At 42.1% G+C, this 24,918-nt stretch overlaps 1 protein-coding gene across 1 annotated transcript; it reads left to right on the forward strand.

Annotated features, from left to right (window-relative positions):
* The first annotated feature begins 20,234 nt into the window (after positions 1-20,234).
* On the forward strand, positions 20,235-24,037 carry LOC130367016 (protein spinster homolog 1-like). The gene is made up of 2 exons (XM_056569395.1): positions 20,235-20,331; positions 22,454-24,037. The coding sequence occupies exon 2, from the start codon at positions 22,479-22,481 to the stop codon at positions 23,991-23,993; it is 1,515 nt and encodes a 504-aa protein (XP_056425370.1). The 5' UTR covers positions 20,235-20,331; positions 22,454-22,478; the 3' UTR covers positions 23,994-24,037.
* Positions 24,038-24,918: the final 881 nt, after the last annotated feature.

Consider the following 24,918-nt stretch of genomic DNA (forward strand, 5'->3'; position numbering starts at 1 on the left):
GAGAGGGGAAAAAAGGGATGGTGGGAGCTACCCTTTAAGGAACAGTTAGGAATTCATTCAGCTAATTTCTTTCATTTAAACCCAGTCCTCCCAGCACATCCGTGCGGACTATCCAGACCGCCTCGCGTCTGCGCAGGTCATTAACCCTATTGTGGCCTGTCATAACTCGCCCAAGTCCTATAAACTTGAGAGCCTTCTTATAATTATTGTGTTTCTTTTGCATGTGCTCTGTTAGTCTCGCAGCTCCAATCCCTGTGGAAAGACAGCGTAAATGTTCATGGTACCTCGTGAATAGGCATCTAGTAGTGGAGCCTATATAAAAGCGTCCGCAGGTACAGTAGAGACAGTATACTATAAATTTTGACCTGCAGCATATAAATTCATCAATTTTGATTTCGCATCCTCCGATGCGAAAAAAAAACTATTCTTCGTGGCTTGTGGACAATATGTGCAGTGACCACAGGGAAAATTTCTGTGAGCCAATCTGACTTTTTTGGAATCCTTTGTGGGCTGCAGGTACTTCTAACTAGTTCATTTTTCAAACTTTTACTACTGCATCTAAAGGCAATGTTGAGTTTATTAAGGCATTCCAGGCCAATTTCTATGTCATCAGCTATTATGTCCCAATATTTGTAAATAGTTTTTCTTATTGATTCCGCCATTGGGCTATATTTAAAAGAAAAAATAAATCGCTCTGTCTCTTTCTTCTTCCTGTGCTAATATTCTCCTGTCAAAAGTTCTCGTCTGTCCACCTTTTTAGCTTTCTTACGGCTTTCCTGTAGTAATTTTCTTGGGTAGCCTCTCATGTTTAATTGGGCTAATAGTTCCTCTGCTTTCTCGTTAAATACTTTGTCATCACTGTTTATTTTCTTCAGACGCAACAATTGGCCATAAGGAATCGCCTCTTTTACATGGGTGGAATGGTAACTGCCATAATGCAGTAGCATATTTGATGCAATGGGTTTCTTGAAACTTTTGTTATTACTCCTTCTTCTTCTTTTACCAATTTCACATCTAAGAATTCGATTCTCTTTTCATCATACATAGATGTAAAGGCCATGTTCCCATTATTTTCATCATTGAGATATTTTACAAATGTCTGAAAATCTTGCTCTGTTCCCCTCCATGCTACAAAAATATCGTCCACATTACATATCGGGCGTATAAAGATATATGTTTCAGAAACAGATTTTTTTCTCTGAAAATCATTTTTTGCTCCATATCTGCTAGGAAAGTATTAGCAAAACTACAAGCTACCGGTGTGCCCATTGCGGTGCCCGAGTATTGAATGTACCAAGCTGGGCCAAACTTGAAGCAATTATTGCTAAGGACCAGATCAAGAGCATCGCACACAAATTTTGAATATTTCTCTGTTCTTCCGGCTATCATTAAAGAACTCCTGACTTGCTGGCATAGGGAGCGTAACTGAGCCATTATCCCAATATTTAGATTGGTTGCTCCGCCCCATGCTAGCCAATTTTCCCTCACATCTTAAAGATACAAATTCCTTTTTGCAGTTGATTGAGGGCCATACCTGGGGATCCGAGATGGCATTTGCGACCACAGATGTCGAGAGTTAATATACTCGTATTCCGCATCGTATAGGGATCAAGGCAGTCAGGAGGTTTCTAATGATAGCCGGAAGAACAGAGAAATATTCTAAATTTGTGTGTGATGCTCTTGATCTGGTCCTTAGCAATTATTACTTCAAGTTTGGCCCAGCTTGGTACATTTAATGATCAAGCACCACAATGGGCACTCCGAAAGCATGTAGTTTTGCTAATATTTTCCTAGCAGCTATGGAGCAGAAAATGATTTTAAGTGAAAAAAAATCTGTTTCTGAAACATATATCTTTATACGCCCAATATGTGGACGATATTTTTGTAGCATGGAGGGGAACAGAGCAAGATTTTCAGAGATTTGTAAAATATCTCAAAGATGAAAATGACGTGAACATGGCCTTTACATATAAGTATGATGAAAAGAGAATCAAATTCTTAGATGTGGAATTGGTAAAAGAAGAAGAAGGAATAATAACAAAAAGTTTCAAAAAACCCACTGCATCGAATATGCTACTGCATTATGGCAGTTACCATTCCACCCATGTAAAAGAGGCGATTCCTTATGGCCAATTGCTGGGTCTGAAGAAAATAAACAGTGATGACAAAGTATTTAACGAGAAAGCAGAGGAACTATTAGCCCAATTAAGCATGAGAGGCTACCCAAGAAAATTACTACAGGAAAGCTGTAAGAAAGCTGAAAAGGTGGACAGATGAGAACTTTTGACAGGAGAATATGAGCACAGGAAGAAGAAAGAGACAGAGCGATCTATTTTTTCTTTTAAATATAGCCCAATGGCGGAATCAATAAGAAAAACAATTTAATTAATGAATTTGTATGCTGCAGGTCAAAATTTATAGTATACTGACTTTACTGTACCTGCGGTCGCTTTTATATAGGCTCCACTACTAGATGCCTATTCACAAGGTACAATGAACATTTACGCTGTCTTTCCACAGGGATTGGAGCTGCGAGACTAACAGAGCACATGCAAAAGGAACACAATAATTATAAGAAGGCTCTCAAGTTTATAGGACTTGGGCGAGTGATGACAGGCCACGATAGGGTTAATGACCTGTGCAGACGCGAGGCGGCCTGGATAGTCAGCACGGATGTGCTGGGAGGACTGTGTTTAAATGAAAGAAATGAGCTGAATGTATTCCTAACTGTTCCTTAAACTTCTCAAGATAACATTGTGCGTATGGACTGTTAATTATTGTGTTTAGTTATTTAGTGCACTTAGGTGTTTCCGGACGACAGGTGTATTGACGTCATAGAAAGCGCCAGGTATAACGGCCAAGATGACATCCAGCAGGCTTGAGAAAGCAGGCAAGACCGCGAAAGGAGCCCTGCCTCGTCTCTGCCGCTCAGTGGCTAAATGTTGACCGCTACTCCCTGCCACCGCACTGGGATGAACTGACTGCCAAGACGTAATAGGAATCCAGACATATACGGGTAAGTGCAGTCCTCTCTTTGTACAAATTTGATTGCCTCAGATTTTTCGTTATGGGTTTGCACCCCCGTGGTCTGTTAATAATGTCCGGACCCTCATGCCGTTGATGAATTTTTCGCTCCCTTTGTGGCTTCTTCAACCAGTTGCCACAGTGCCAGCCCTAGCCTTCTCAGCCTAGTCTAAGAATGTAGCAGTTGGCCAAATTTGGTGGGCTCTGCTAGATATCAAATTTGTATTTACTAGATTGAGATTGTTCCTGTTTCAGAGATCCCCTAATGTCTTTTCAGGCCTCAAAAGTTTTGTTTCCAACTGTCATTTTTTTCTATCCTTGTGGGAGGAGCTTGGTTGAGTGCCCCTTGTCCACTGACCTTTGTGGTGAGATGGTGTTTCTATATGGGTGACCCAGTCACCAACCTGAAAATATTTATGCCATAGAGCTAGCTGCCCAATTATTCTGCTATGTAAACTATAGGCAGCAAAGTATAAGTAATGGTCACACGCAAATACTATGTGATGGCTGATTTTTGTGTTCCTGACTTCAATGTTTCTTTAACAGTCACCTTGATCTATATTTCTGTTCTCTGTGAGAAAAGCAGAGGAAGACCTCAAAATAGTCATGTATTGATCATAAGAAGAAATTCTTTATAAACACTCGGAGGACAAAATGAAAAATAAAACTAGCTGCCTTCAATCAAACACTCACATGTACAGACAAAGTATTCTTCATTGCAATCAATAAATCTGAGATCTCAGTACATAGGATAAAACAGAGAAACTCCACATATGCTCCACATGATATTACCATTACATACTGTATGGGATACATGCATCTCTTGTCAATTTGTTTCTTCTTTATTATTGGGTGCAGAGGCAGCTCTCTAATTAGGCGATTTTGGCTTCTGCCTACGGCCTCGCGCTAAAAGGGGCCTCCCGGCCGCCTAAATCGTGTAATGAGCCCGTTCCCGCAGAATGACATATATAAATGTCATGATATGCAGGTAGTTTGTGCATCATGACATTTATATATGTCATGCAGTTAACCCGGCGTTACGCGAAATCGCATCTGAAGGGCCAGATGTTACAAAACTATAACTCCCAGCATTCCTGGACTGTCTGGGCATGCTGAGAGTTGTAGTTTTGCAACATCTGGAATAGCACAGATTGACAGGGTTCATTCACATGGGTGGGTTTACAGCGAGTCTCATGCTGCAAGTTTGAGATGCAGCTAATTTTCTGCTTCAGCTCAAACTCCCAGCAGGAAACTCGCTGTGAACCCGCCCATGTGAATGTACCCTAAAAACACTACACTACACCACACCTACACAAAATAAAAAGTAAAACACTACATATAGACATACCCCTAAACAATAACCCCTTCCCAATAAAAATGAAAAACATCTGGTACGGCACTGTTTCCAAAACGGAGCCTCCAGCTGTTGCAAAACAACAACTCCCAGTATTGCCGGACAGCCATTGACTGTCCTGGCAGGCTGGGAGTTTTGCAACAGCTGGAGGCACCCTGTTAGGGGTATTCTACGCCAGTGATTCCCTATGTCCATATCTATGCAAATCCCTAATTTAGGCCTCAAATACGCATGGCACTCTCTCACTTCGGAGCCCTGTCGTATTTCAAGGAAACAGTTTAGGGCCACATATGGGGTATTTCGGGAGAAATTGCACTACAAATTTTGGGGGGCTTTTTCTCCTTTTGCCCTTTATGAAAAGGTAAAGTTGGGGTCTGCTCCAGCATATTATTGTAAAAAAAAAAAAATTTACAGTAACTTGCTGGTGTTGCCCCATACTTTATTATCACAAAAGGTAAAAAAGACCCCCAAAATGTTTAACGTAATTTCTCCTGTGTACGGAAATACCCCATATGTGGACGTAAAATGCTCTACCTGCGCACAACAAGGCTCAGGAGTGAGAGCGCCATGTACATTTGAGCCGATTTGCACAGGGGTGGCTGGTAAGGTACCTTTTTTCTAAATTTTAAGGGGATGTGGGGTTGACAACTTTATTTCAGTTTTAAGAGACACCAACAAGAATAACTGAGAAGTCAGATTTTTTTTTTTAAATCTATACCCATTGTTTGTGTATAGATATTTTGTAGAATAATATAATTAGAAAAATAAGATTTCAAGAGCTGTGAATAGCGAGGTTATGATCTGTATTAAAGTTTGCCTTAAAATATGCAATTCATGCAGTTAATTTTAATATCGCCTGCTTACTTTTTTTTTTCTTCTTTTCGCGCTTGGGGGGCCTCAGATTTCTTTTCGCCTAAGGCCTCAAAAAGTCTAGAGCTGCCTCTGATTGGGTGTATACTTAAAAGTATACAATACAATAGAATACACAATAAAATGTTTTATTGCTTACCTATATTACTGGAAGAAAAAGAAAAACATGATAGAAACATTAAAGATCATCAACTAGTATACTACGCTTTGAGGTCCGGTCAGAAAACCGGATACAGGTCAAAAATGAGCTGACCGGAGTAAATCGGTGACTTCGGTCGGCTCATTAAAGTCAATGGATTTCAGCGCTGATCCGGCTGGGGTAGGGGAGCACACGGTTTTCCCCTCCCCCAGCCGGATCCGGCACCTGTACAGTGATAACGTGGTGTGCATGCACCCTAACAGTGTGGGTAAAGAGCTTAAGGAAGAAGGGTCACTTACTCTTTTTGGGTGGCTTCTGGTTAGAATTCTGTGCTTTTATTCATATTGTGCTCCAGCATGCAATGGAGGTGCGGAGCCGGGGCTGATGAGCGCTTTGCTCCTCACTACACCCAACATCCGGACTCTCGGAAAAGAGTGCTCATCCAACCTCAAAGAGGCCAGAAGAAGCATGTAATGTGCAAAACGTCCGGCAGTCGCCTCTGAGCAATCCATATCATCTTGCTATGTCTCCCAGTGGATCCAGTTTTCCGTATATGCAGACGTCTAATGCAGTGAGTGCTTACCTGCTCTCTATATGAGAAACATGTGAGAATTGGAGTTGCCACAGAGAATTCCTTCATTTCAACCGCTAATGTGCACTGGATGCCATTTCAACTGTATGTCTAGTGCTTAGGATTAAGACGGAAAGTAAAACAAAAATGCATTAGATTATGTTGTGTATAAGCCCCAACTTTGTCTAGGAATGTGGTTTTAATATGCTATTATTATAATAATAATAATAATAAAAGTTTATATATATATATATATATATATATATATATATATATATATAATGTGACCTGTCCTGCTAGATTGATTTGGAATACAATTTATACTCCACCTGTTCTTACACATACTTCTATTCATATATACTAAAAATACCAAAAATCTATTTATACTGAGGCACTCAAACAGATTTACCATATTGTAATGTATGATGTAGCTTTCCACATTAACATTACTCACCATTGAATCCCCATGATCATAGACGCGGCAGTTGTTACTTGGTTAAAGCTTCAGTATAAAAATAACAGCGCAGAGCTGGTTGTGTCTCTATAATTAGGATGAGATTGCAGAAAACAATTATCATCAAGCCGCAGTACATAGAACGCACAGGCAATGTATGAGCACTGGCTGTCAGGTGTTCTGACGAAAAGGCTCTGCTAACATTCCTGTAAATCAGATGGCATTTACTTTCCCCGCACATTTACTTGCTAGAGTAGTTTTCTCAGATGTGTTAACTGCTTTGAGGAAACATTTGCTTTTGCTGTTCAGCTAAAAAGAGCAAGAATTTGTGAGCCTTTAAAAGTGCTGATGTTTGTCTGGTACAGAGCAGATTTTTAGCCGTTTCATTTCTAAGACCGCATTTGGATGTTTTATTTAGTTCGACAGCCAAAAACTTGAGACAAAACCAAACAAGATCTTTTGTGTGTATGTAACATTCCATACTACGTTAGATATGTCTATTAGTTCATAAAGAGAAGACAGCAGATGTCACACTCTTGGGCACTGCACTCCATCCAAACCCAGAGTACGTATAGTATGGGTCTGCGGTTCATAGGCAAATGATCAGCGGATCAGATATTGGGTGCTCAACTTCTTAGAAACAGTAGAAATATGATACTTCACATCAAAAAGAAAAAGTGAGAGGAGCACTCAACAATCTGTCCAAATCTTCTTTATGTTGTATAAAACTTTACATGAAGACACAGCAGGTAGACATTACAGAGGGACAGGGATCATGGTCAGACTACGATTCCCGTCCCCCTGTAATGTCTTTGCGCTGTGTCTTTATGTAAAGTTTTATACAAAATAAAGAAGATTTGGACAGAGCGGGGAGTGCTCCATCATACTTTTCTCTTTTGGATATGACATTTCCGTAACTTACATTCAAGGCAGAACTACTGTCGTGGCACCTGCAACAGGCCCTTAAGTTTTAGTGGGCCAGATAGTGATGGCAGCCAGTCAGTAAAAGCTGCCCCTTCTGTCTGCTCCAGATGCTCCAATCCTCCCCACCATCCACTTTGGAGCAAAACCTAGGTCAACCAGGTATGAGGTCATTGCAGAGGCAAAGAGCCAGGGATCGTGTGGCTCAGTGTTTTCCAAACAGTGTGCCTCAAGCTGTTGCCAATTTAAAACTCCCAGCATGCCCGGACAGCCTTTTGGCTGTGAACCCTTCAATGGGAGCTTCAGTGCAGAACCGCTCTGAAAATAAGTCCCTTCTTTTCAGCACATTTCCCGCTTTCCAATTGAAGTCATCAGGACCAGGGTTTTGGACCGTGAGCCCACGCTGTTTTGAATGCAGAAATAGTCCAGATTCAAAACAGTGCATTTTGTGTGATCGTAACTAATGTCCAAGGGAGTAACCCTGCTGGGCTGTTTTCAGAATCTAGGCCATCTTTAATGTCTCAAGCTGGCCAGGCTAATTTTGCCCCCTATGTGATCTGTATCCCTATCCTTAGACATCTGGGAAATAGTTTTTCATGGAATTGTGTAGTGTTTTAGGCACAAGTATGGAGCACACAGAACAGCATCTGGCACAGTATAGATGGTAGAAGAATGGTTAAAGGATGTGAGCTGTGTTTCTAGAGAAGGTAGAGATGGTGGCAGAAGTGAGGGGTCAAAGAAATCTTAGTATAGTCTGCAGTCATTTAAAAGATCACTATTACTAATGTGTAGTGTATCTCAATTGGCCGCACAGTTAAAGGTAATTTATTGTCTGTGAGCAGCTGGTTCTATTGTGTCCCCAGGGTGGGATTATCTTGTCTTATGTTTCTCTTTTTGCTATAACCTCTATAAATGTGTGCTTTTACTTTTTATCTCAGTGGAATATTTTAACAAACCAATAGCAGAAAGCCCAGCTCACCCACAGCTGTTGCCCGGATGCACAGACAGCATTGAACTTTATCCCAGGTAAGTATCAGGAACAGAAAGCGAAAAGTGTGGCCTCTCTTAAAACAAAGCTTTATTAAATTCCTCTAAAGTTTCTATATAGGAAAAAGGACAGGAATCTTATAAAGCTTCAGATTTTATAGGATGTTGGGCTTACTGCTGCTTGTACCTACGGTATATGTTGGTGTTATATACTTTCTCTGTATTAAAAGGGGAAAAAAGTTCTTATACAGGTTTATGTGACTGAACTCACATATAGATAAATATTATGTACCGTATTTTTCGTCCTATAGGACGCACCGGCGTATAAGACGCACCCAATTTATAGGTGCAAAATCTAAAAAAATAAAGATTTTGAACCCAATATTGGTCTTCAACCTGCGGACCTCCAGATGTTGCAAAACTACAACTCCCAGCATGCCCGGACAACCGTTGGCTGTCCGGGCATGCTGGGAGTTGTAGTTTTGCAACATCTGGAGGTCCGCAGATTGAAGACCACTGCATAGGAGGTAGTACTCACGTGTCCCCGCCGCTCTGGACCGGTCACCGCTGCCCTGGATGTCGCTCCATCGCTGTCCCTGTTGCTCCGGAACGTCTCTGCTGCCGGCCGGGTATCCTCGCTCTCCGTCGCCGCCATCACGTTGTTACGCACGCCGACGCATGTATGCGACGACGTGATGACGAGGAAGGAGAGCGCCGGCCATACAGGGGATCCCTGAACGGAGAAGACACCGAGGAGGCAGGTAAGGTCCCTCCCGGTGTCCTGTAAGCACTAACCCAACTATTCAGTCGGGCTGTTCGGGACCGCCGTGGTGAAATCGCGGCGGTCCCGAACAGCCCGACTAAACAGCCGGGTTAGTGTCACTTTCCCTTCAGACGCGGCGGTCAGCTTTGATCGCCGCGTCTGAAGGGTTAATACAGGGCATCACCGTGATCGGTGATGTCCTGTATTAGCCGCGGGTCCCGGCCGTTGATGGCCACAGGGACCGCCGCGATAGGGGTGTATTCGCCGTATAAGACGCACCGAGTTTTCCCCCCCCAGTTTTGGGGAAGAAAAAGAGGTCTTATACGGCGAAAAAAAAAAATATATATATATATATTAAAAAATGATGCCACCACCAGCCCAAATTGTATCCATAACTTTCCCCATTTATCCATCACTATTCACATAACAGTTTGATAGAAGAAAAGTGGGAGGTTCTATATTTTTTTTTTTTTTTACTTTTTGGACAAATTATCATTAACACAATAAAAAATACATAGACTTAATTTTTATCTGAAACCCAACTTATTCTATGTCTGTGTTTCAAAAGGTTTTCATATTATTCAAGAGTCCAAAAATAATCACAAGGGGTTGCTCCATCGCACCATGACCCCATATTACCACCACATAGGCCCAGATTTATAAAAGAATGTCTACAGTAGAGCTATTTTCTCACATTTATTTGGGTGGTGGGTTTGACTAGCGTGCATCTTATTTATCAAGAAGGTGCAGTAGGATGATGAATTTTGCGCAGCTCTGCTGTGGTGGGAAAAGCTCTACCACATACACTTTTTCTAGACGCTTGTGAGGGAGGGAAGTAGACAAGGTGCATAAAAGTCTCAAAATATGCTGCTTGCGTCTGAACTGCGCCAAAACATAGACAAAAAGAATGCTCTAAAAGCAATGATAAATCTCCCCCATAGTGTCTAACACCACCATATTGCTACTAAATTAAACACACTATTTACAGCCTAATATTCACTTATACAGTGACCATATAGTGGTGGATACCAGCTTTACTGTACAGCATTCTGTAGACCTGGTATAAGTGGTTATAGTACTTTTAAATCCAATGGCTACGTGTGATGTCTTCTCTGATTGACGTTTACCTATCCTATCTTCTTCATCAGGGCTACACCGCCATGAAGAGTTCTTCAGCCACAATGACAATGGGTCAGGCTGTGAGCCTGGTGGTCCCTGCAAATTTCCGCTCCGTCCAGACTGCTGAGCCATATGATATTGCAGCAGCAGAAGGATGTAGACCAGACTGTTGCATGAGAGGAGCTTTTGGGAAGAAGGTTTATTAAAGCAGCACAGGAAGTGTTAATAAAGTGGTACTAGCAGCCCACACAACTGTTCTGGGAAGTGAGTGTTTTCAAGCAGTAATAATTAGGTATAGTGAGACTCATGCCTTCTTGCCCTCAACTCATGGGTACTATAGCAGCTCCAGGGCATCCCTGGGGGATATGGGCCCATGGCAATGTCCTCCCCCCCCTCCCACCCAACACTGCCTCAGAACCCTCTGCAAATGCTCACCCAGGCCAGTCAACAGGCAAGAACTGCAGCCCCATTTTCTTGAAAAGTAGTGATGGCAAATCTGAGTCCACTATTTAGCAAGATAAGTCATTCTAAAATTCCAGTATCTCACATAAGTAAGAACACCCCTGACAGTTTTGTAAATATTTAATCTTTTTTATGTGACAACACTGAAGAAATGATACTCTGATACAATGTATGGTACAGGGTGGGCCATTTATATGGTTACACCTTAATGGGAAATGTTGTGATATTAACTTCCTGTTTGTGGCACATTAGTATATGTGAGGGGGGAAACTTTTCAAGATGGGTGGTGACCATGGCGGCCATTAAAGACAGATGTCATTACAAAGTAGAATTGGTGGCGCAAAAAATAAGCCATCATATGGATTTTTAGGTGCAAAATTGAAAGGGTTATGATTTTTAAAAGGTAAGGAGGAAAAAAATCAAAGTGCAAAAACAGAAAAATGCTCGGTCCTTAACCCCTTAACGACAATGGACGTAAATGTACGTCATGGTGACATGGTACTTAGCGCACCATGACGTACATTTATGCGCCGCCATAATCACGAGCACCGGAGCGGTGCTCGCGTCATGCCCGGCAGGTCCGGAGTGCTATCAGCAGCCAGGGACCTGCCGGTAATGGCGGACATCCGCGATCGTGTGGATGTCCGCCATTAACCCCTCAGATGCCGTGATCAATACAGATCACGGCATCTGCAGCAGTGCAGTTGAATGGATGATCGGATCGCCCGCAGCGCTGCTGCAGGGATCCGATCATCCAGCATGGCGGCCAAAGGTCCCCTCACCTGGATCCGGCCGTCTCCCAGGGTCTTCTGCTCTGGTCTGAGATCGAGCAGAAGATCACCGATAATACTGAACAGTGCTATGTCCTATACATAGCACTGAACAGTCTTCGCAATCAACTGATTGCTATGAATAGTCCCCTATGGGGACATAAAAAGTGTAAAAAAAATAAAAATAAATAAAAAAATCTAAAATAAAAAAGTTAAAAAATTTGAAAAATCCCCTTCCCCTATAAAAAAGTTAAACGTCCGTTTTTCCGATTTTACCCCCCCCCCCCAAAAAGCATTAAAAAAAATGTTATACACATATTTGGTATCGCTGCGTGTGTAAAAGTCTGAACTATTAAAATATATTGTTAATTATCCCGTACGGTGAACGGCGTAAACGTAAATAAATAAAAAATTTCCAAAATTGCTGCTTTTTTGTCACATTTTATTCCAAAAAAATGTATAGAAAATGAATCAAAAGTAAAACCTAAGCAAAAGTGGTGCTGATAAAAACTACAGATCATGGTGCAAATAATGAGCCCTCATATCACCCGATATACAGAAAAATTAGAAAGTTATAGGTGGTCAAAATAGGGCAATTTCAAACATACTAATTTTGTTAAAATGTTTGAGATTTTTTTAAAGCGGTACAATTATAGAAAAGAATATAACATGGCTATCATTTTAATCGTATTGACCCACAGAATAAAGAAAACATGTCATTTTTTACCGAAAAGTGTACAGCGTGAAAACAAAACCTTCCAAAATTTGCTAAATTGCGGATTTCTTTTAAATTTTCCCACATAAATAATATTTGTTTGGTTGCACCGTACATTTTATGGTAAAATAATTGATGTAATTACAAAGTTCAATTGTTAACGCATAAAACAAGCCCCCATATGGGTCTGTGGATGGAAATATAAAAGAGTTATGATTTTTAGAAGGCGAGGAGGAAAAAACAAAAATGCAAAAATAAAATTGGTCTGGTCCTTAAGGCCAAAATGGGCCAGATTATTACATTATTGTCCGTGTCTCTGTACTGTTGCTTGGCCTATGCTCTTGAGGTCCTCAGTTATTTCAGCTCCATTTTTTGGTCTTATGCTTTTATATTTTGTTTACTTAATAAAGATATTATATTCAATTAAGCGGCATGTAGTTACTCTTTCTTTTTTGTGTGGTGGACTGGTCCTTAAGGGGTTAAGGGGTTAAGCCTTTTCTAAAGATGATGCACAAGAAATCTTGCAAAAATTTGCTAAAGGCAAGCAGACTAATGACATTGTGGTGTCCCCATACCGTATTGTATACGTTACCTATATAGAGGTCCCCATAGTCAGAGTCCCTAGGACGTCAGGGTCCCTCTTTTGTAGTTTTCCCCTTTTCACATCTCACTTAGTCGATGACTATATAGCAGTTCTATTTAGTATTAATATAAGTATAAAGATAAATATGTATATATTTAGTTATCTACCTGTTCGGAGCATAGCAGGACCTGCGGGTCACTCTATGGTTTTGATACAGGACCTTTGGAGGTTCCCGTGACGTGTTCACCCACAATGCACTGTAATGGTGAGTGACAGTCGTTACGGACCAATCCAAAACGGCCGGCCCCTGCCCGTATAAGGGACCTGCGCCATCTTGATCTCTCTCTTGGGTTGCTGACTCTGGAAGAGGTAGGACCTCCGCAGCTTACAAGACAATTTACTAGGCCAAAGCCTTGCGGCCTAGGTCTCTAACATAGCAGATAGACTAAGCAATTCCCCGCTACTCATCGCAAGATCACTGGACCTAATTACTCCCCTAAATCCAGCGGATCTCTGCTATACAATCCTTCAGAAGCTAAATTGGGCTTATCTGATCCCAACCGACTGTCAATCGCTGCTCAAGCTGTATGTAAAGAGACTCTGTTATCTGGACTGTTACTATTACTACATGCACAGAAATTCCTCAGTAAAAGTTCCTGCAAGTTTTCAGTTAACAGCGGTTGTGGACAATCCTTTATTTCTGCATCACCTATTGCTCTTGGGAAGGGTGGCAATAGGCCTATCAAGAAACACAGCATTTAACCCTCACCCTGGCATCACGAGTGACAAGGGATAACAAGCCTTAACTATCCTGAACAACAACACCCTAAATACCCTACACTCCCACAAGACAGTATCCTCTCATCCGCCACCACAACATGGATTACTAAAACCACGTCCTGTGGTCCAATGAGACCAAGATAAACTTATTTGGCTCAGATGGTGTAAAACGTGTGGCAGCAACCAGGTGAGAACAAAGACAAGTGTGTCTTGCCTAGAATGAAGCATAGTGGTGGGAGTGTCCTGATCTAGGGCTGCCATTCATCATGAACCTCGCAGCTCGGCAGTTGATGACTTTATCCTGCATAAATGAGTTCAGCTTTCAGGTGCTCCGGTGGGCTGGAGTCTCTCTCCTAGGACTGTATCCACCTTTTCCAGCCCACCGGAGCACCTGAAAGCTGAACTCATTTATGCAGGAAAAGTCATCAACTGCCGAGCTGAGAAGTTCGTGACAAATCAAATTACTGTAACTTCGCTCATCTGTTATCACAACCCCAAACACATCTTCAGGACGACCACTGCCCAGCTAAAGAAGCTGAGGGTAATGGTGATGGGCTGGCCAAGCATGTTTCCAGACCTAAAACCAATTGAGCATAGGGGCATGCTCAAATGGAAGGTGGGGGAGTGCAAGGTCTCTAACATCCTCCAGCAACGTGATGTCATCATGGAGGAGTGGGAGAGGACTCCAGCAGCACAGAAAATTATCTTTTACATGAGCATATTATTAGTATTACCATAATGGTCCAGCTTTATTAATAAATCTGCCCGAAACCAAAACTGTCTAGTTTTTCCCATAACAACCAATCATAGCACAACTTCATTTTACTAGAGCTTGTTAAAATATATAAGCTGAGTTGTGATTGGTTAATATAGTAAAACCAGACAGTTTTGGTTTCAGGCAGATTGATATACAAATCTAGGCCAATATGTTTGTGGAATAAAGTTTGCAGAGAACAAAAAAAAATCTATTTCATCCAAAAGTAATGGATTTTCATTATTTCGGGAAATCTATTATATTTTTGTGACATATTCATAATGAGAAATACTGAACAACTTTATTGGAGCAGAAAACATAGGATTGCATTTGACATTTATTTCCCCTAGGAAAATATAAGTAAATATAAAGAAGGTCGATACTGACCTCTACTGGCAATCCCTTTCTGGCAACAATTCTATGTTCTTCATGTTGTTGTTTTTATTTTTATTTTTATTTTTTTTTATTAATGAGAAAATTGTGATAAGTCACTAAAGATTTAGAATTTCTCATTAACATTACAGTTGAGATTTTCCTCATTAATAACTAGGTCAATACGCCACCCAGCAGCACTGACAACGAGAGAGAAACAATTGCAATGACACTTAGTCTATTCATATTAGTGTGTATAGGCATCATTTTACCATTTGCTCAATAAGGGGTAAACACGTGAGATACCACTCACATTTTAGTGATGCCAAATTTACTGTGCCCAGAAATATTCACACTGACAAGGCAGATGGTCTGTATTCTATATAAAAGTAACTTCTGGAACAAACCCAAACCCACAAAGAGCTACATTTAAACAGAACCCATATTGATACTATTACAACATAAAAAATTGAAGGCTAATAAGTAGTATTTACTGCTAAACTAGCAAAATGCATTTGGAATATGCCCGCTGTTAGTTATTGTTTACTTAAACAAATATAACTAAATACGTTATTCATGGTACAAAGAATACTTTGTCACAATTGCTATGTTTATCAAATATAAAATATATAAATTCCACAATAACCTACTTGGTTTCTCGTGACAATAAGTGTAAATGTTCCCTTTATTTACACCACTGTGTGTTTATCCAGGATTAGGAAAGTGTAGCAAATTTCTTCTAAAAATATCACCCCACCTGTCTCTATTTACTTCAACAGAACTGAGTGTCAATACCACACACAAACTGAGTACAAGAGTGGTGCTGATTCTAACCCCCTAAACAGCTACTCTGGGAGCATAAGTTTTTTTTTTTTTTTTATTACACAAACTTACCCTATGCCCCCAGTGCTGATCCTGATCCTCCCAGTATGTTCCTTTTCCTGGTGCTGGGGGGGGGTCAGCCATCGGCTGTCCGGGCTTGCTGGGAGTTGTAGTTTTGAAACCTCTGGAGGTCCGCAGGTTGAAGACCACTGCGGCCTTCGACATCATCCAGCCCCCTCTCACCCCCTTTAGTTCTGTACTCACCTCCGCTCGGCGCTGGTCCGGTGCTGCAGGACTGTCTGGTGGGGAGGTCGTCCAGTGGGATAGTGGTTCCGGGCTGCCATCTTCACCGGGGGGCCTCTTCTCCGCTCTTCGGGCCCGGAATAGAGGCGTTGCCTTGACGATGATGCAGAGGGACGTTGGTAATGAACATACCTCTGCGTCGTCGTCAAGGCAACGTGACTATTCCGGTCCCGAAGCGCGGAGAAGAGGCCCCCCCGATGAAGATGGCAGCCCGGAACCACTATCCCACCGGACGACCTCCCCACCGGACAGTCCTGCAGCACCGGACCAGCGCTGAGCGGAGATGAGTACAGAACTAAAGGGGGTGAGAGGGGCTGGATGATGTCGAAGGCCGCAGTGGTCTTCAACCTGCGGACCTCCAGAGGTTTCAAAACTACAACTCCCAGCAAGCCCGGACAGCCGATGGCTGCCCGGACTTGCTGGGAGTTGTAGTTTTGAAACCTCTGGAGGTCCGCAGGTTGAAGACCACTGAGGGCGGAGAGTTCACTCGAGTATAAGCCGAGGGGGGTGTTTTCAGCACGAGAAATCGTGCTGAAAAACTCGGCTTATACTCGAGTATATACGGTATATGTTTGTTAGGTAGGCAGGAAAAGCATTTGCTAGGTAGGTAATATGTTTGGTTGGTAGGTGGGTGGCCACGTTACATTTGGTATGTAGGCCCTTAGTCCAGTGTTTTCCAAACAGGCTTTGGCTGTTTGGGCATGCTGGGAGTTGTAGTTTTGCAACAGCTGGAGGCACTCAGGTTGGGAAACACTGGACTAAGGGCCCAACTACCCATCAAAATGCCACCTTCTGCTGCAAAACTCTAACTTCCAGCTTAAGACTGTCCGAGCATGCTGGGAGTTGTAGTTTTGCAACAGATGGAGAGACAATGTTTCGAAAACACAGCCGTAGTTAGTGTTTCCCAACTTGGGGGCCTCCAGCTGTTGCAAAACTACAACTCCCAGCATGCCCGGTCAGTCTTAAGCTGGGAGTTAGAGTTTTTCAACAGCTGGAGGCACCCAGGTTGGAAAACAATGGACTAAGGACCTACCTACCAAACCTGAGTGTCTCCAACTGTTGCAGAACTATAACTCCCAGCATGCCTGGACAGCTAAAGACTGTCAGGGGAATGCTGGGAGTTGTAGTTTTGCAACAGCTGGAAGTCCCCAGGTTGGAAAATACTGACTAAGGCAGTGTTTTCAAAACAGTGTCTCTCCAGGTGGTCCAAAACTACAACTACCAGCATTTCCGGACAGTCTCTAGCTGTCAAGGCATGCTGGAAGTTATAGTTTTGCAACAGCTGGAGGCACACTTATTTGTAAACACTGGTGTAACACTGGAGGCACACTGATTTGTAAAACTGGTGCTGAAACAATGATGACACTGAGCGCACCGTGATTCACTGACCTGCAGGAAAAGCAGAAGGCGGCGAACAGAGAACGGGACGCCAATATTGGAGCAACGGGGGAGCATAGACAGTTCAGTTAGTTTCTTTTGGAATAATTTTCATCCCTGGCACAGTGGATAAAACTAAAATAAAATACTAAAAAAGCCAGCAAGTAGAAGTAAAACGTCCGTCTTTATTCAGGGTTCTTCCTGAAAAGCCTTCACGGTGGCAGACAAACCGTGAACATATCAAAAATATGAAATATTGCACAAACAGAGGGGGGTCCCAAGCACGGCTGACGCGTTTCTGATCTATCGATCCTTCCTCATAGCCTGTAGATCCTCAAATGAGGAACCCTTATATACTCCAGGGCATTTTCCCCATTCCCACAGGAAGGGGAGGGACAGGTCCACATCACATGTGCGCGTGATTAAAACAAAAACATGGGACCAAACACAGATAAATTATTCGGAGACATATCAGTAATGTAATATTAAATCTGTTTTGCTATTTAGACCATGGGGTTGAATGCAATTCAAAAGATAAATCCACATGATTTCCCTATTGTGGAGGGATCGAATATGGTCACCTCCCCTTTTATTTAGTTTCACCTTCTCAATGCCTGAGAACCTGAGGGAAGTGGTGTCTGAATTATGATATATTAGAAAATGTTTAGATATGTTAGAAATGTTCGAGCTTAAAGGGCCAGCAGCATGTCTAATGTGCTCTTGCATGCGTTTTTTAAGGGACCTTTTGGTGGAACCCACATATGTTAAGTGACATTGTGTGCACATGATTTTATATAAAACAAAAGTGCTATCACAGTTTATAAAGTTGTGAATGACATGGCATTTGCCATCCACCATACCTTCTATTTTCTGGCATTTTTTCATCAGCATTTTCCACAAAAAATGTTTCTTAACTGCTAAAGTTCTCACAAATTTATTTATATCCAAAATTGTCCGATAAACATCAAAATGATGTGTAGGAGAGAAACCCAGTCCTTTCCACAGGACCGAGGTTTCTTCATCTGTAATGATTTGTGCAGAAATGTTAATGACTTGAAAATCCTCTTTTATTACTTTTTCCGTTCATCCTTGTTACGCTCCGAAGCTCTTCTTCCTATGTTTTCTGCCACCGCGCCTTCCTCGTTTTTTGACTGTCTTCTCGCATTGCGATTCTTGTGAGTGTTCACATATTCCGGTTCTGAGTCCCCGCTAGTGTCCGTGGTATCTGAACAATCTGAATTTTCAGTAAACTCCTGGTCAGAAGAACTAAATTCACATGGAGCGATTCTCTGTCGTGGCTTACTTGCGACATTGAATCGCTCTATTCCAGTATTCTGCAAAACCTGGCATTATCAGCTATCTCGGATATACTGATGAGATTTTCTAAATATTCTGTGGATTTGAGACATTACATTATTGAGGTGGTAGATTTTGTGTTAAAACACAATTATTTTATGTTTGGTAACTATTTTTATTTGCAGCGCACTGGTCTTCAATGGGAGCAAAGTCATCACCAGCTCGGGCTAACCTTTTTGTTTTTTGGTGGGAGGAGCAGTTTATTTTTTCTGACACCAATCCATTTTCCACATGCCCCGCATGGTATGGGAGGTATGTATCCGATGTGGTCATCATTTGGTCCGACCATCTGACCGTTGATGCATTCAATATATCAATAATAATTGGTTCAATCTTAAAGGGGTATTCCAGGCAAAAACGTTTTTATATATATCAACTGGCTGCAGAAAGTTAAACAGATTTGTAAATTACTTCTATTAAAAAATCTTAAACCTTTCAGTACTTATGAGCTTCTGAAGTTAAGGTTGTTATTTTCTGTCTAAGTGCTCTCTGATGACACCTGTCTCGGGAAACGCCCAGTTTAGAAGAGGTTTGCTATGGGGATTTGCTTCTAAACTGGGCGTTGCCCAAGACAGGTGTCATCAGAGAGGACTTAGACAGAAAAAAACAACCTTAACTTCAGAAGGTCATAAGTACTGAAAGGATTAAGATTTTTTAATAGAAGTAATTTACAAATCTGTTTAACTTTCTGGAGCCAGTTGATATATAAAAAAAAGTTTTGGCCTGGAATACCCCTTTAAGTCCCAGGATGCCCTTGGTCCTAGTGGGGTTAAAAGGTCAAAAGATTAAAATATATAAACTAAGAAGACACTGTGAAGTACGGGGATATACTCGGCAGGCCTGGAGAAATATTTTTCTAAAAGATGTTTTTATGTACTTGATGTATTTCTAGGAGTATATTAATATATATATATATATATATATATATATATATATATATATATATATATATGTCAAAGAAGAAAGCAGCACTCCTAAAGCGTGAGTAGGTGCCTCCAGCTAGGGTACGTGTCCAGGATCCTGCATAGGTAGTTCCAAGGAAAATGCTGTGGCACTCAAGGTATGGTGAAAAAAGGAAAACTATTTATTCACCCCAAATGTGCAAAGAGCAACGTTTCAATGGTCTCACACCATCATTATCAAGTGGCTTGATAATGATGGTGTGAGACCATTGAAACGTTGCTCTTTGCACATATGGGATGAATAAATAGTTTTCCGTTTTTCACCATACCTTGAGTGCCACAGCATTTTCCTTGGAACTACCTATGCAGAATCCTGGACATGGACCCTAGCTGGAGGCACCTACTCACGCTTGGAACTATATATATATATATATATATATATATATATATATATATACACACACACAAATCAAAAAATATGTTGCAGTCTCTTGTAATACCTTTTTTTATTGGACTAACAGAATTTTGTAGAGACAAGCTTTCAGGATTCCTCCCTTTATCAAGTCCAATAGACAAGGACTAATGATCAAAGGACTTGATAAATTATCAGGGAGGAATCCCGAAAGTTTGTCTCTGCAAAATTCTGTTAGTCCAATAAAAAAGGTATTACAATCTGCATCACTGGACTAATATGGCTACTCACATTTACTATACAGATATACACATACCTGAAGATGGTTTAGAACCCTGTGATGTCACACATGCTTGTGATGATGTCACCGTAAGCTGTACAAGGAGGTGCGCGCCGGCTGCAGTCTCTTCAGTGTGTTTTGCATTCACAACCTGTGGTGCAAAGTGTTTGTTAGAGAGTTTCTATTTGCGATAGAGAATTCAAGATTTTGACCGTTCCTTGTCTGAAGAGAGAACCATAAGGTAAGTCTCAGCCTCTTCTATTCATACATACACAGGGCTTTTTGTTTGACAGTTTTTTTTTTTATTGCTGTTGCTTTTTTTTTTAGCAAAAAAAAAAACAAGAAATTAATTTCCAAAAGAAATAACAAAAGTTATATTTCTCATGGCATTGTGACAATACTTGGCTTAGGCATTAAACATAATAAAACGCACAGATAGTATCATGACCAGAGCTTTTTCTTGCAAAACTGCTAAAATGCAATTATGCCCAAAAAAGCCCCCAAGAAAAAGAGTCCTAATTCATGAAGTTCTAAAAGATATAAGTCTATAAGAAAGATTTGATGGTGTAGTAAAAAAATAACAGAAAGATTAGGGCAGAAATATAATAGTATATAATAGAATTCTGTGTGTACTAACAATAGAAATACTCTGGGTACTCCGAAAGGGAAAATTTTCAAATCAACTAGTGGCAGAAAGTCATATAGGGGACGGATAGATCCCAATGAGGTGGGGTAGGTTCATTATTAGTAAATGTATATAGCAGGATAGCCCAATTGTATCTACAGTATGAAGTTCACATGGCCCAGTGATCATACAGCCAAGCCCTTATAATCCACCATTACTAGGACAGATTCAGGGTTGTCGGATATTACTAGGACCGGACAGGTTTAGGGTTATCAGATATTACTAGGACTGAACAGATTCAGGGTTATCAGATATTACTAGGACCGGACAGGTTCAGGGTTATCAGATATTACTAGGACTGAACAGATTCAGGGTTATCAGATATTACTAGGACCGGACAGGTTTAGGGTTATCAGATATTACTAGGACTGAACAGATTCAGGGTTATCAGATATTACTAGGACCAGACAGGTTCAGGGTTATCAGATATTACTAGGACATGACAGGTTCAGGGTTATCAGATATTACTAGGACCGGACAGGTTCAGGGTTATCAGATATTACTAGGACCGGACAGGTTCAGGGTTATCAGATATTACTAGGACCGGACAGGTTCAGGGTTATCAGATATTACTAGGACCGGACAGGTTCAGGGTTATCAGATATTACTAGGACCGGACAGGTTCAGGGTTATCAGATATTACTAGGACCGGACAGGTTCAGGGTTATCAGATATTACTAGGACCGGACAGAATCAGGGTTGTCAGATATTACTAGGACCGGACAGGTTCAGGGTTATCAGATATTACTAGGACCGAACAGGTTCAGGGTTATCAGCTATTACTAGGACCGGACAGGTTCAGGGTTATCAGATATTACTAGGAATGGACAGGTTCAGGGTTATCAGATATTACTAGGACCGGACAGGTTCAGGGTTATCAGATATTACTAGGACCGGACAGGTTCAGGGTTATCAGATATTACTAGGACCGGACAGGTTCAGGGTTATCAGATATTACTAGGACCGGACAGGTTCAGGGTTATCAGATATTACTAGGACCGGACAGAATCAGGGTTGTCAGATATTACTAGGACCGGACAGGTTCAGGGTTATCAGATATTACTAGGACCGAACAGGTTCAGGGTTATTAGCTATTACTAGGACCGGACAGGTTCAGGGTTATCAGATATTACTAGGACTGGACAGGTTCAGGGTTATCAGATATTACTAGGACCGGACAGGTTTAGGGTTATCAGATATTACTAGGACCGGACAGGTTCAGGGTTATCAGATATTACTAGGACCGGACAGGTTCAGGGTTATCAGATATTACTAGGACCGGACAGGTTCAGGGTTATCAGATATTACTAGGACCGGACAGGTTCAGGGTTATCAGATATTACTAGGACCGGACAGGTTCAGGGTTATCAGATATTACTAGGACCGGACAGGATCAGGGTTATCAGATATTACTAGGACCGGACAGGTTCAGGGTTATCAGATATTACTAGAACCGGACAGGTTCAGGGTTATCAGACATTGGTAACCTCAGGGAAGATGTCTCCATATAAAACACTTATAGAGAAGCGTCTTCTTCTGAGGCTGCGGTGGTCTTAGTGTTATCTTGTGGTTCTGTGCTGGACATTTCTGCTCTGTATGAAGGATCTATTGTATAATGACAGGAATGATGACATGTTGTCTAATGTATTCACTTATCTCTCTCTCTCTCTCTCTCTAGTGTTTTCAGGCTCTGACCTGTGACCATGGCCTCTCCACAAGACCCATTGCTGAAGGAGGAGGAAGAAGCAATGGAGGACCATAGTGATATGGATGTAGAAAAGGGCGATATCCCTGAGAGGCAGAACCTGCCATCTCTAAGCGTGATGTCCACCGCACGTTCCATCATCACCGTAGTGATCCTCGCCTTTGTTAATTTGCTCATCTATGCAAATCGCTCCAGCGTGGCGGGGGTGCTGCCTTATATACAGAAAGCATATGACACCAATGCTAGTCTGTCCGGCTTATTGAATACATTGTTCATTGGAAGCTACGTGCTGGTCGCACCAATTGCCGGATATCTGGGCGACCACTGTAATAAGAAATATACTGTTTGCGCAGGAGTCATCGTTTGGCTGAGCATGACACTTACCCTGTCATTCATCCCTGACGGGTACTTCCTGCTCTTCCTGCTGACGAGTGGACTGGTTGGAGCCGGAGAGGCGACTTTCTGCACCATCGCCCCCTCCATCATTGCAGACCTTTTTACAAGTGACCAGCGGACCCGCATGCTGAACGTGTTTTACTCCGTCATACCTGTAGGCTGCGGACTAGGATACATCATCGGGCCCAAAGTGACTGATGCAGCAAGGGGCGATTGGCACTGGGCATTTCGGGTCACCCCTGGCCTGGGCCTCATAGCTGTGGCTTTGATGATTTTGGTCACAAAGGAGCTTCCAAGAACGACTACAAACGGGAAGAAGAACAACAAATCCCAGAAGTTTGCCAAATGGGCGACAGATCTGAAAAAACTATTTAAAAATCGAAGCTTCATGTTAACCACCATGGGATCGACGGCTGTATCCTTCATAGTGGGAGCCATAGGTGTATGGGGTCCGTCATACCTGACCCACGCACGAACACTCCTACAAGAGAAGGACCCTTGCCGTGCTGAACCGTGTGACTATCACGACATCCTAATATTTGGTGTGGTTACAGTTGTTTCCGGCATTCTGGGAGTTGTAGCAGGGACGGAGATAAGTAAAAGATATCGCAAATCCAACCCACGGGCGGACCCGCTTGTGTGTGGATGCGCGATGATGCTCTCCGCCCCTTTTCTTCTGTTGGCATTGACTTTTGGCAACATCAGCCTCGTTGCCACCAACATCTTCATCTTCATCGGAGAGACGCTTCTGTCAGTAAATTTCACCCTCATATCTGACATTATACTAAAAGTAGTAACTCCGTGGAGGAGATCTTCAGCCCTGGCCGTGCAGATGACAATCTATCACCTCCTAGGTGACGCCGGCAGCCCGTACCTCATCGGCCTGATATCTGACACCTACGAACGAGGATATGCCAAATCCCCTCTTCTGAAATACCGCAGCCTGGAGTATGCCCTCATGACCTGCACCATAATGGCAGTCATCGGAGGGGCCTTTTTCATGGCCACGGCCCTATATATAGAGAGGGACGAAAAAGAAGCAGAGATGGAATCAGAACCTCCGTCATCCTCCTCCTCCTCACTGCTTCCTGCCGATGAGGACCACGCTTCAGACTGAGGAAAAGTCATTGCTTACCTTTATCTCGTTTACTTCATTAAAAAAAAAATTAAGAAAAAAATAACTGCATTTGTTCTATGTTCCACTTTACCCCTTATTCTCTACCCAGGGGCAGACACAGACAGCAGAGGGCCCTTGTGCAAAGAATGTGCCTGTGCCCCCCCAAAACATCAATTGTTCAGCACCCCCCTTCCATGTGTCACTTACTCAGGTGGAACCCCATATGTCACTTGCTGTATAAGTTTCTAATTATTTATTAAGGCCTCCCATATGCCGCAGCTCATTCAAGCCCCCCACATTAGGTAGTATAGATTCACAACATTAGGTAGCATAGATTCCCCACATTAGGTAGCATAGTTTCCTCACATTAGGTAGCATAGTTTCCCCACATTAGGTAGCATAGATTCCCTACATTAGGTAGCAGTTTCCCCACATTAGGTAGCATAGTTTGCCCACATTAGGTAGCATATTTTCCCCACATTAGGTAGCATAGTTTCCCCACAATAGGTAGCACAGATTCCCCACATTAGGTAACATAGTTTCCCCACATTAGGTAGCATAGTTTCCCCACATTAGGTAGCACAGATTCCCTACATTAGGTAACATAGTTTCCCCACATTAGGTAGCATAGTTTCCCCACATTAGGTGGCACAGATTCCCCACACCAGGTAACATAGTTTCCCCACATTAGGTAACATAGTTTCCCCACATTAAGTAGCATAGTTTGCCCACATTAGGTAGCACAGATTCCCCACATTAGGTAACATAGTTTTCCCACATTAGGTAGCATAGTTTCCCCACATTAGGTAGCACAGATTCCCCACATTAGGTAACATAGTTTCCCCACATTAGGTAGCATAGTTTCCCCACATTAGGTAGCATGGTTTGCCCACATTAGGTAGCACAGATTCCCCGCATTAGGTAA

Source organism: Hyla sarda, chromosome 4 (assembly GCF_029499605.1).
Source record: "Hyla sarda isolate aHylSar1 chromosome 4, aHylSar1.hap1, whole genome shotgun sequence".
Lineage (NCBI taxonomy): Eukaryota > Metazoa > Chordata > Amphibia > Anura > Hylidae > Hyla > Hyla sarda.

What these genes read in the sequence shown, in the direction of transcription:
- LOC130367016 (XM_056569395.1), top strand. Translation starts at nt 22,479, where the DNA reads ATGGCCTCTCCACAAGACCCATTGCTGAAGGAGGAGGAAGAAGCAATG.